Source organism: Anomaloglossus baeobatrachus, chromosome 1 (assembly GCF_048569485.1).
Source record: "Anomaloglossus baeobatrachus isolate aAnoBae1 chromosome 1, aAnoBae1.hap1, whole genome shotgun sequence".
Classification (NCBI taxonomy): Eukaryota; Metazoa; Chordata; class Amphibia; order Anura; family Aromobatidae; genus Anomaloglossus; species Anomaloglossus baeobatrachus.
Window position 1 is genome coordinate 370,152,649 of NC_134353.1, and position 13,982 is coordinate 370,166,630.

Genomic DNA, 13,982 nt, shown 5'->3' on the forward strand with positions numbered 1-13,982 from the left:
CATCCTTGTATTATGGCATCCAAAGAGAAAATTTGGTCTTATCTTACCCTCCTATATTCTCCCAGTATTTCACAGTCTTGTCTAAATGTTGTTGAGCAAACTTTAAAAACGTGCTTGGACATGCTTTTTATTAAGCAATGGAGTCTTGCGTGGTGAACATGCATAAAGGCCACGGAGGTTGTGTGCAGTAATGATTGTTTTCTTTGAAATTACTTAACCTGCTGTTTTCAGGTCATTGTGTAGCTCTCCAAAGATGGTCTTTTGCTCTTGACCTCCTCTTTTAATAATTCTTTTCATTTCTCTTTCTGAAATCTTGGGGAGAACACCTAGTAATGGCTGGTTTATAGTGAAATTATGATTTTTCTACTTCTGGGTTATGGTCCCAACAATGCTCACTGAAAGCTTCAGTAATTTAGATATTCTTCTGTAACCAATGCAATCAGTATGTTTCGCAACAATAAGGCTACAAAGGTAATGAGACAGCTCACTGGTTTTACCCATCATGAGATTTTTTTTTGTGTGGCACCATGGAAATGAGACACCCTTTTATAGGCCATCAGTAATTTTTCCCTTTGCCATTTCTCATTATATTACACATAACTTAATATATTAACATCTATGGTATGATTTCTTCGCCTGTGTGGCTTGGACGGGTGGTTACCGACATCTGGTGAGAAATTCATGTCAATTTAACCTTTAGTAATAGATTCACCGTACTTACAAAATTGGTGACATTTGCAATACTTATTTGACATTATATATATATATAAAGTATAGAAGAAATTGTGACTTATGAGTAACTGTGGAGTGTAATGTACCGAGTGGGAGGTGTGGAGGGTGTCCTATTGGAAGTGGGGGAGTTAAATGTTAGCTTGGACACATATTTTATTTTAAATTGTTGCATGGTATATTTGGAATATTGCATTTAGTTTAGTTATAGAAGCATGGATATTTTGCAGAACTACACCTTGATCACCCCATACTGTACATACTTTAGAAGGTCTCAAACACGCAGCCCGTGGGCCACATGCGGCCCCTCAGGCTGCTTCGTGCGGCCCCCAGGCCCGTGCCCCTGTTGACTATCGCAGCCGGTGCAGGGGCCGCAGCGCCAGCAAAACATTCATCTGACATAAATCGCTGACAGAGGCTGTGGGCGGCCTCTGCACCTGCCGCAATAGTCAACGGGGGAACGGAAGCAGAGATGAGGCAGCCGAGGGAACGCGGGACAGGTGAGAAGAATGGTGTGTTTTTGTTTTGTTTTTTGTGTATGTGAAGGCAAGCACATTAACCCCTTAGCGACCTCCCTGGTACTTAAGGACCCATGACGTACCCAATACATCATGGCGAAATCGCGGCCCCAGAGCCCCTGAGGCTGCGATCGCTGCAAATGCTTTAGATTCGGGGAGGGGGGGACCTCTGCCTGACCTCAGGAGGGGTGGTGTCTCCTCCCCGGACCTACGGAAGCTGTGATTGGCTGACGAACGCCGCTCAGCCAATCACAGCCACTGTAATGTTTCAGCCATTGAAAATGGTTGAAACATTGAAATCCAGCCATGATCAGTGCAGCTGTAGCACTGATCATTGGCTGGAGCTGGGTGACCTTAGTTTCATCCGCCCCCAGCTCTGATTGGAGAGACCAAACTTGTGACCGATCTCTCCAATCACTGGAGCCAGAGACTGCTCCCCTCCGCTTCACTCCGGCGTCTGTGGAAGGTGAGGGGAGCGATCGGTAAGTTATAGCCACTGCCCCCATTCAAATGGAGAGCCTGTTGTTGAAAATTTTAATACCATCTATGCCCTGACACCCAAGCATAAAATCATAATACCCTGTAAGAAAGGATCACTTAATGAGGGCAGGAAGAAGTGACATACTTCCTTAATAATTCCTTATTATTTGGTGTAAAGGAAAGAAGAGAAATCCGAGTAATTTCAGGACGCCTCTATAGCAATCAACCTGAACCTTGAGAATCATATCACTTGTAAGTTCATTAATAAATAATGCCTTCCAGTGTGCTAATCCATTTAATCCTTTCTGATGCTTATCCATAACATCACCAGATACCAATTATGAACATCGCGTAAGAAACTGCAAAATTGTAGACAACCGCAGAAGAATAGGATCAAAAATATAAAGCAAGAACATGTGATGGAACAAACACATTCAACATATCAATTCTTTACCAGGTGAAGATATGGGACAAAAGGGAAACTGATGTAGGTGTAGCCACATAGATGAAAACACAAAAGGCTTCTTCATGCAATACGTCCAAATTTGCCATTAAAATACAATGTAAGTAATAGTAAATATTCAAGGACGTTTTGACTGTACAAAGAATTAATAAATGAAACTTACGCAGCCCATTCCAGTTTCTCATTCTTGATAGAGTTGTACAGAGCCTACAAAGAAGCAAGAACAAATTATGTAATTATGGTAATTCAGAAGACATTGCATAATAGAAGATACATATGTTATATACACGTATACTATATATATATATATATATATATATATATATATATAATATATATACACTCAGATTAGCAAAGTGTGCGTGTGTGTGTGTGTGTGTGTAAATACAATTTGCAGGGAAAAAATTTACATGTAATTTTTTTTTTACTAGAAGTTCACAGTCACATATACATATAAACACACACACACACACGCATGCATATTATATGGATTATATTATATATTGTAGATGTATGTGAGTCTGTATATGTATGTATATGTCTGTATATGTATGTATGTATATGTATGTATATATATATATATATATATATATATATAAAAATATATAGTAGTGTGTGTATATATATATATATATATATATATATATATATATAATTGCCTTATTCTGTCTGTCTGTCTGTCTTGCTCCAAAATTGTGTCCTTACGGTGACACAAAGCTGATTGGCCGCTGGGCTCGCCATGGCCCCGCCCCCCCCTTGCGGATTGGCCGCTCGCCCAGGCTGCGCCCCCACACGGATTGGCCGGCCGCTCGCCCAGGCTCCGCCCCCCCACAGATTGGCCTCTCGCCCCGGCACCCTGCAGGCATTGGCAACTCGGCCACGCCCCGCCCCCCTCACGCAATGCACGCTAGCTCTGGCCCCGCCCCCCACGCATTCCCCGAACCGATACGGTCACGGAGCCACGACTACCAGGTGAGTACTGTACCCCTGGGGGCCCACATCAGCGTACGCCGCCAAACCAGCCGACACATACCCTCGCACTGCTGGGGCTGGCCGGCGTATGCTGGTGTGGGCTCCCGTGCGAGCGGGGGACGAGATACGCTGGTAACCATGGTAGCATAGTTACCAGCGCATCAAGGTCCTGCAGCGGCGAAAAGTACACACACACACGCACATAACAGCACACACACACACACACACATCAGATCACACTCACTCTCACACACACCTCACACACACATCACATCGCATCCACACATCAAGGTCCTGCAGCGGCGGAACATACACACACGCACACACATAACAGCACACACACACACATACACATCAGATCACACTCACTCTCACACACACATCACACACACACATCACACACACATCACATCGCATCCACACACTCACAACATCCTGGGATATCGCTTGCTTCTCGGCGGCGATACTGTGCTGTGAGCTTCCAGGACCTGCCGGAGGATCACATGGCCAGAAGCATGTGGTATCTCCGGATGTTGTGAGTATGAGCGCGTATGTGCAATATCGTCAATGTGTGTGTGTGTGTGAGTATATGCGATCGGGTGTGTGTGAGTGTATGCGATCGGGTGTGTGTGAGTGTATGCGATCAGGTGTGTGTGAGTGTATGCGCTCGGGTGTGTGTGGGTGTGTGTGAGTGTATGCGTTCGGATCTCTGAGTGTCGGCAGAGGAGCACGGCGTGCTGGAGGAGGCTGGGAGGAGAGAGGCTGATCCTGGGGAAGGCTGGGATGGGGAGCCTGAGAGAAGAGAGGCTGATGCTGGGGGAGGCTGAGGCTGGGGTAGGCTGGGAGAAGAGAGGCTGATGCTGGGGACCGAAAAGGCTGATGCTGGGAGGAGACAGGCTGATGCTGGGGGAGGCTGAGGCTGGGGTAGGCTGGGAGGAGAGAGGCTGATGCTGGGAGGAGAGAGGCTGATGCTGGGGGAGGCTGAGGCTGGGGTAGGCTGGGAGGAGAGAGGCTGATGCTGGGAGGAGAGAGGCTGATGCTGGGGGAGGCTGATGCTGGGGGAGGCTGAGGCTGGGGTAGGCTGGGAGGAGAGAGGCTGATGCTGGGGACAGAAAAGGCTGATGCTGGGAGGAGAGAGGCTGATGCTGGGAGGAGAGAGGCTGATGCTGGGAGGAGAGATGCTGATGCTGGGGGAGGCTGAGGCTGGGGTAGGCTGGGAGGAGAGAGGCTGATGCTGGGAGGAGAGAGGCTGATGCTAGGGACAGAAAAGGCTGATGCTGGGAGGAGAGAGGATGATGCTGGGAGGAGAGAGGCTGATGCTGGGAGGAGAGAGGCTGATGCTGGGAGGAGAGAGGCTGATGCTGGGGGAGGCTGAGGCTGGGGTAGGCTGGGAGGAGAGAGGCTGATGCTGGGAGGAGAGAGGCTGATGCTGGGAGGAGGGAGGCTGATGCTGGGAGGAGAGAGGCTGATGCTAGGGACAGAAAAGGCTGATGCTGGGAGGAGAGAGGCTGATGCTGGGGACAGAAAAGGCTGATGCTGGGAGGAGAGGCTGATGCTGGGGACAGAGAGGCTGATGCTGGGGACAGAGAGGCTGATGCTGGGGACAGAGAGGCTGATGCTGGGAGGAGAGAGGCTGATGCTGCGGGTAGAGAGGCTGATGCTGCGGGCAGAGAGGCTGATGCTGCGGGTAGAGAGGCTGATGCTGGTGCAGCATGGGGGATGGAGCACGATGGGGAGTGCGCAGCATGGCGGATGGAGCACGTTTGGGAGTGCGCAGCATGGCGGATGGACCACGTTTGGGAGTGCGCAGCATGGCGGATGGAGCATCTTTGGGAGTGCGCAGCATGGCGGATGGAGCACGTTTGGGAGTGCGCAGCATGGCGGATGGAGCACGTTTGGGAGTGCGCAGCATGGCAGATGGAGCACGTTGGGGAGTGCGCAGCATGGGGGATGCAGCATGATGGGAAGTGCGGAGTATGGCGGATGGAGCACGTTTGGGAGTGCGCAGCATGGCGGATGGACCACGTTTGGGAGTGCGCAGCATGGCGGATGGAGCACGTTTGGGAGTGCGCAGCATGGCGGATGGAGCACGTTTGGGAGTGCGCAGCATGGGAGATGGAGCACGATGGGGGGTGCGCAGCATAGGGGATGGAGCACAATGGGGAGTAAGCTGCATGGGGGATGGAGCACGATGGGGAGTGCGGAGTATGGCGGATGGAGCACGTTTGGGAGTGCGCAGCATAGCGGATGGAGCACGTTTGGGAGTGCGCAGCATGGTGGATGGAGCACGTTTGGGAGTGCACAGCATGGCGGATGGAACACGTTTGGGAGTGCACAGCATGGGAGATGGAGCACGATGGGGGGTGCGCAGCATAGGGGATGGAGCACGATGGGGAGTGCGCTGCATGGGGGATGGAGCACGATGGGGAGTGCGCTGCATGGGGGATGGAGCACGATGGGAAGTGCACACCTCCCCCCAACACACACACACACACGCGTGCGCACTGCACAACACACCACACACACACACACTGGGAACCACAAACAACTGCCCTACACAGACACCCACACACACAGACAACGCTGCACACACACAACACCCAACAGACAAACACCGCGGCACACACAAATATACGCACATACCGCACAACACACACATTGCACAAAACATACCTCCCCCCAAAACACACCACACACACACAAACCGCGCAACACACACACACACACACCGCTACAGACACACAGAGCTCCACAAACAACGCAACACACATACAACACCGCTCTCACCCCCCGTCACACCCAGACAACACCCAGAACATGTACAGCTCCTACACAAACACTTGGTAACTACACACAACAACATCTATATATATATATATATATATATATATATATAACAAAAATCATACATGAACTACACAATATGTAAATTCTAGAATACCCGATGCATAGAATCGGGCCACCTTCTAGTATATATATATATACACACACACACACACACACTATATATTTATATATATATACATGTGTATACACACACATACACACACACACACACACACACACATACATATACAGACATATACAGACTCACATACATCTACACACACACACAAACATATATATATTGTGAGTTAACGTGGTCGGCTGCACGGCAGAAGACACGGGATCCAGGCGCCAATGGTCACAGCACACAGTTTATTGCACAAAACCAAATCCAAAACAGCACACAACACGTATTCCGGAATATCCTCCTCCAGAACCAACAAGCCAGATTCTAGAAATGGCTCACATGTGCTTCTTCGGTAGAAGCTTAGGGAGTTGTGTTCACTCCCTCACACTAGGGCCCCACACCCCGGTTCCCGTTTCCTTTTAACCCTCCTTTCAGCCTGCAGGGAAAACAGCAATAAACCCTGGAGTGGAGTTGCTTTCTATACATGGAGGGAGCACAACCGGGGCGAGACGTACCGGCCGTCATAGACAACCCCGGTCACAGTCTCACATACCCCCCCTTCAGTTCAAGCGTGCGGGGTTGCCCTGCAACCTTCCGGCCCGGTGTTCAACCACAAACCAAAAGTTCTGTAGAGAAAGGAACCACCGGGTAACCCGGGCATTCCGTTCCTTGGCGGACCTCATCCAGACCAGCGGAGAGTGATCAGTCACCAAGCGAAACTGCCATCCCAGCAGGTAATAGTGTAGGGACTCCAAGGCCCACTTGATCGCCAGGCACTCCTTCTCCACTACGCTACAATTCCGCTCAGGAGGGGTGAGCTTCCTACTTAAGAAGATGACGGGGTGTTCCTCCCCTTGAACCACCTGAGACAGCACTGCGCCCAGGCCGACCTCAGAGGCGTCAGTCTGTACTACGAACTCCTTCCGGAAATCAGGGTTGACAAGAACGGGCTGTCCGCACAAGACCCCCTTCAGGGCCCGGAAGGAGTCCTCGGCCTGCGGAGTCCAGCGCACCATGACGGACTTCCTGCCTTTGAGAAGGACCGTCAAGGGGGCTGATAGTCCCGCAAAATTTTTAACAAACCTCCTGTAGTACCCCACGATACCCAGGAAGGCCCTAACCTGCTTCGTGGTCAGGGGTCTAGGCCACTTCTGGATCACCTCAACTTTGTTAATTTGGGGCTTAATCACTCCTTGGCCTATTACGTAGCCCAAGTAGCGGGCCTCCGTGAGACCCAACGCACATTTCTTGGGATTGGCTGTCAATCCGGCTGTTCGGAGCGCGTTCACCACCGCTTGTACCTGTTCCAAGTGGGTCTGCCAATCGGAGCTGTAAATAATGATGTCATCAAGGTACGCTGATGCATACGCCTGGTGGGGTTCCAGCACCAAGTCCATCAACCTCTGGAACGTGGCCGGAGCGCCATGTAACCCAAAAGGCAAGACAACATAGTGGAAGAGACCCTCCGGCGTAACAAAAGCGGTTTTCTCCTTGGCGGACTCCGTCAGTGGCACCTGCCAGCACCCCTTGGTCAGGTTGAGCGTGGTGAAATATCGCGCCTGTCCCAGCCTATCAATCAGCTCATCCACCCGGGGCATGGGGTAGAGATCGAACTTGGATATTTCGTTCAATCTCCTAAAGTCATTGCAGAACCTTAAGGAGCCATCGGGTTTTGGTATTAGGACAATGGGACTAGCCCATTCACTTCGGATTTTTCGATGACCCCCAGGCGTAGCATTGTCCTCACTTCCTCTGATATGGCTTGTCTTCGAGCCTCCGGCACCCGGTATGGCTTCAGGCGCACCTTCAGGTGAGGCTCGGTGACAATGTCATGTCGTATCAGACTGGTCCTACCAGGCAGTTCGGAGAAGACATCGGGGTTCTGCTGAACCAGCCTTCTGACCTCTCGCCTCTGTTGCTTGGTGAGGGCATCTCCAATCCTTACTTCCGGTTCGTCCTCTCCGGAGGTCGCTGGAGCCGGATTTGAATGACCCGAAGAGGAGAGAGATGGGGGAAAATCAACCATCAGGCTTTCCCGTTCCTGCCAAGGTTTTAACAGGTTGACATGATATATTTGTTCAGGTTTCCGCCTACCGGGCTGCAATACCTTATAGTTGACCGCCCCGATTCTTTCCTTTATCTCGTAGGGGCCTTGCCACTGAGCCAGGAATTTACTCTCTGCCGTGGGGACCAACACCAACACCCGATCCCCGGGGTTAAAGGTCCGCACGGTGGCTTGTCTATTGTAGCGGCCGCTCTGCGCGGCCTGAGCCTCCTGTAAATGCTCCTTCACAATTGGCATGACCGCGCTTATGCGGTTCTGCATTCCTAAAATGTGTTCAATCACACTTTTATGGGGGGTGGACTCCTGCTCCCATGTTTCCTTTGCCAGGTCCAACAATCCCCGGGGATGTCGCCCGTATAACAACTCAAAAGGCGAAAACCCCGTGGATGCCTGTGGCACCTCTCGGATGGTAAACATCAAATAGGGAAGCATCATATCCCAGTCTTTCCCGTCTTTGGAAATCACCCTTTTTAGCATGGTTTTCAGGGTTTTATTGAATCGCTCCACTAAACCGTCCGTTTGAGGATGATACACAGACGTACGCAACTGCTTGATCTGGAGTAGCCGGCATAGCTCTTTGCTCACTTTAGACATGAATGGGGTCCCCTGATCCGTAAGGATCTCCTTGGGCAACCCCACCCGGCAGAACACAGCAAACAACTCTCGAGCTATAAGCTTCGCTGCAGTATGTCTGAGAGGTATCGCCTCTGGATACCGGGTGGCATAGTCGACGATCACTAGGATGTGTTGGTGCCCTCGAGCGGACTTTACGAGGGGCCCCACCAGATCCATCCCTATCCGTTCAAAAGGGACTTCTATAATGGGTAACGGTACCAACGGACTGCGAAAGTGGGCCAGGGGTGCGGTAAGCTGACACTCCGGGCAGGTTTCGCAGAACCGTTTTACCTCCCCAAAGACCCCGGGCCAATAGAACCTTTGCAATATTCGCTCCTGCGTTTTCTTGGCCCCTAGGTGGCCACTCATCAGGTGTTTATGAGTCAAGTCGAGGACCCGCCGGCGATACGGCTGGGGCACCACCAACTTCTCTACCACCACGCCCCGTATTTCATCTACCTGGTAGAGCAAGTCCTGCTTAAGAGCGAAATGGGGGTACCTTACCTGGGCACCGGGCACCTGTGCCACCCAGTCAACCACTGTCACCCGTACCCGGGCATGTATTAATGTAGGGTCCTGGAGTTGGGCTGTCCCAAACGTATCCGGGGATGCCTCCAACTCCGGGATGGGCTCGACCATCTCAGCCTCTCCTGCCAATACCTCTAGGGGTGACCTATCAGTTCACATTCTGCCCCTATCATGGGGAGCCCTACGGCAGGCGTCCCGGATTCGGGATTGTCGGGCTCAGGTCCCGGACTGTCCAATACCTGAGGGGACTTAGAAGGCCCCTTCCATAAAGTCCAAAAATACGGCAGATCCTTTCCTAGGATCATGTCGTAGGGAAGAGTGTTCATAAGTCCCACCTCATGTTGCACCTGACCGCAGGGTGCTGTGATGGTGACAACCCCCGTGGGATAGTCTCGGCGGTCCCCATGTATGCAAACCACCCCCACTGTACGTCCTGTGGCCTTTACTTCAGCCATTAGGGTTGATCGCACAAGGGTCACTAAGCTTCCGGAATCCAACAAGCCTGTAACCGGACATCCATTCACCTGTATTTGGCACAAGTGGGGCTCAGTCTCCGGGGAGACAAGGTCCGCGGTACACATCGCCTGAGCATACATTGAACCCCACCGGGTAACCCCACAATCCATGGGCTCCGTGGTGAGTGGACACTGGGCTTCCATATGTCCCACCCGCTGGCACCGCCAACATCTAATAGGGAAGGAAACCCCCTTGACGAGTTGTCGTTTAGGGTACATAGCCTTCAGGACCCCAGGGATGGCGGGCGCGGCCTTAGACGGGACGGTAGCGGACTCCCGCACCGATGTCAGCGGTGGGTCCTTGGCCCGAAGCTTGGAGGGGCCGGACCGACGGGCGGCACGCAAAGTCTCAGTGTCCCGTATCAAGTCCTGCGTAGCCACATGCCGCTCCACCAGGCACACTAATTGGTCCAGGGTACTTGGGTCGCCCTGTCCTACCCACCGTTGAATGGTGACGGGTAAAGTGCGCACAAAGCGATCAACCACTACCCTCTCCACCATTTGCGCAGGGCTCAGAGTGTCAGGCTGCAACCACTTCTTTACCAGATGCAACAAGTCATAGGCCTGGGAGTGTACGGGTTTGACTTCCTCATAGAACCACTGATTTACCCGCTGAGCCCGTACATAAGTATTCACCCCCAACCGAGCAAGAATTTCGGCTTTCAGGGTCTCATATTCTATGGCGTCCTCGGTACAGAGGTCCAGGTACGCTTTTTGGGGCTCCCCCGTCAGATAGGACGACAATACCTCAGCCTACTGGGGGGTCGGCAGCTTCTCCCGCTCGGCCACCCGCTCAAACACAGCCAGGAACGCTTCTACATCATCCCCCGGTGTCATCTTTTGCAACGCTTGTCTCACCGCCTTCCGGACGCTGCCGTCGTCACCCGGTCCCGGGGTTGTTGCTGCCGGTCCGGCACGGAATGACTTGGTCAGGAGGACCATCTGTTCTTGGTGCCTTTGTTCCTGCAGTTGCAAGAAGTGCTGGTGCTGTTGCTGCTGACGATCCAACGACCGGAGCAAGTGTGCATTGGTCTGTTGTTGCTGTGCATTAGCCTGAGCCAGCTGCTTTAGTATGTCCTTTATGTCGCCGCCGGGTTTGGGCTGTAGTGTAGCTGCTCGAATCCAGGACATGCGCTACTGGGTCACCAGGGACGGATGCTACACCTCACCGGGCTGACATGCCCGCATTCTCCACCATCTGTGAGGTAACGTGGTCGGCTGCACGGCAGAAGACACGGGATCCAGGCGCCAATGGTCACAGCACACAGTTTATTGCACAAAACCAAATCCAAAACAGCACACAACACATATTCCGGAATATCCTCCTCCAAAACCAACAAGCCAGATTCCAGAAATGGCTCACATGTGCTTCTTCGGTAGAAGCTTAGGGAGTTGTGTTCACTCCCTCACACTAGGGCCCCACACCCCGGTTCCTGTTTCCTTTTAACCCTCCTTTCAGCCTGCAGGGAAAACAGCAATAAACCCTGGAGTGGAGTTGCTTTCTATACATGGAGGGAGCACAACCGGGGCGAGACGTACCGGCCGTCAGACAACCCCGGTCACAGTCTCACAATATATATATATATATATATATATATATATATATATATATACATACATATATACATATATACATACATACATACATACATACATACATACATACACACACACACACACACACACACACACACACACACACACACATATACAAACACATACATATACACACATGTACAGACACATACATATACAGACATATACAGACACACGCACATACACATATATATATATATATATATGTATATATATATACACACACATATATACACATATATATATATACATATATAAACATATACACACACACATTTATACATAAACATATACATACACACGTACACACACACCTATACATGCACATATCTATGCATACACACATACATTTATTTTATGCTTTGCTAATAGGAGTCTATATATTACAGGAACAGTTATGGAAATGAATATTTCAAATATTGAATATAAGGCAAATATTTCAAAGCGAGAAGAGGTCACATTTAATTAAACTCAGAAAGAACCCTTAAGAACTTACTGGGCCAGCCATTAAATTTCAGCTAAAGCCACAGTAGCTGAATATGTTTTTGTTCCCCTTCAGTGGGAATGTGTCAACCTCAACATCAGACACTGCAGTGTTTTATAGCCATGTCACAAATAGGTTCATTATGGATGGCACATTCGTTAGAGCTCCGATCTGACAAGAAAAATAATTATTGCAGTCTGCTGCAAGCTTTCTGTAATATTACACATCACATGCAAATTACACCTCATTGACTTTTCCAGGAATGTAATGCTCTACATGGAAACACTGCAGTGATGAGCTGCTACGGTGGCTTATAGAAAGGTCTTGTATATTACAATCTTACGCACATGTAGGGATGAAAAAAGCAAACTGACATTTGAAAATAATGCTACGGATCATTATGGTTTAGGCTGTTATAGGTTATTCTATTTCTTAAATGAGAGTGGAAAATCCATAATTGTTAAATACCAAGAATAAAAAAGTATACCTATAAACACCTCTGACATATGCACATACAAAATACAAAAATATTAAGCTATGTCTAGTGCGGGGTGGCAGTGCATATCTCAATGACACCATCCTTTCAGTAGATTATCAGCTTTGCCTAGTTTTCCATTATTAAAGGATGTGTTCTGTATATAGAGAATTTTGGACCTAGTTCTTCCAGGGCTTATTTCTCACTTTGGGAAGTATACCTTTGTTTTCTATACAGAGAGCCTGGAATTGATGATACTTGTAAAAAATACTGTCTTTGGCACACATTCAGTGAAAAATAAAGACATAGCATTTAACAAGTGAGGAGGAATGTACAGGGCTTTGCTCTGCATCATTCAGCTAGCTGTGAAATTTTGAGAAGAAAATTGTGAAGGTCAAAAGTCAGTTGTAACCCTGGCATTATGCCTCAGTAATCTCTTCTGATCCGATAACATACAGTGAAATAAACTATGGCTGGAGAAATAAGGTGAGATTTTGTAGCTTTTTTTTTTCATTTCTTTTTTAGTAAGGCGCATAAGAAAAATACCATGGAAATGCCCAGAATTTTTAAATATGAGAAGCAAAAAAATAACCACTAAAAAGGAACACACTGAAGAAATACTACACATTAATTACTATTGGGATTGACATACAGTAAATCAATTCTGAAGACCAAAAGTTTTAAAACCACCAAACTAGTATGTCATGGTCATTAGTACTGTTTCATTACTAATGCATGTAACATGTAATGGGACTAGTCCCTGATGAAGAAGTCGGAGACTTTGAAATGTGTTGATCAAATAAAATACTGTTCTACATCAAGTTGCACTATTGTATTTCCGTTCCCACTCCCGATTTTCATGTTTCACACTTGTGATGACCATTTCATCTAAAATAAACTCTGGAGGCAGATTCTCAGGGAGATATGCGTCCAACACATACATGTTAAAAGGTCATTTACATAAGAAAAATGTGGAGTTCTCTGGAATAATAAATCGGAGCGAAGATATAAAGGTACTATTTTATTCAACTTCCTATGACCTACTGTCATGCGCTTGTCTGGGTCCGCACATGCGGATTACTACTACAGCGTCGGACTCTGTTCACACTGCAGAGTCTGACAGGCAAACTGGTCTCTCTTTAATGCTCAGCTTTGCTGGGCTTCGGCTGAGTTGTTTAACTGTTCCCAGCCATGCAGGAGTTAATCCTTTTTTTTAGAACAGTGTGCAACTTTTCAGACAGCCAGGTTGCTAATTACCATACACAGCTGATCTCTTCCTATTTAAGGCTGGGGAGTGTAGTAGGAGATTGCCAAAGATAGCTTCAGCATATGTCCAGGGATCCCGGTCTCAATGGTTGTTCTGTTCATGGTGAACTACAGTTGCTGTTCTGCATGGTGTGAATGTTTACCTGTTGTGAATTTTTTTCCCTATTCATTTCTTTTTTTCCCCAGTACATTTCCCCTTTGCATTTGAGTGCAGTGTGTATGAGGTTTTGTTATCCCTTGTCCATGTCTTTTCTGTGGGGTTTTGTTAGTGGGTTTCCGACCAGCTCCGAAATTGGAAGGAGTAAGATCAGGGCTTGGACAGG

General features: G+C 49.0%; 1 protein-coding gene across 5 annotated transcripts in view; it reads right to left on the reverse strand.

Moving 5' to 3' along the window:
* Positions 1 to 13,982, reverse strand: part of PSD3 (pleckstrin and Sec7 domain containing 3) — a 926,316-nt gene that overhangs the window by 180,899 nt on the left and 731,435 nt on the right. For all 5 annotated transcript variants that reach the window (XM_075352479.1, XM_075352480.1, XM_075352481.1 and 2 more), the window contains one exon: positions 2,354 to 2,397. In XM_075352479.1, coding sequence (XP_075208594.1) covers positions 2,354 to 2,397 — 44 coding nt within the window. The remainder of the gene's footprint in view (positions 1 to 2,353; positions 2,398 to 13,982) is intronic.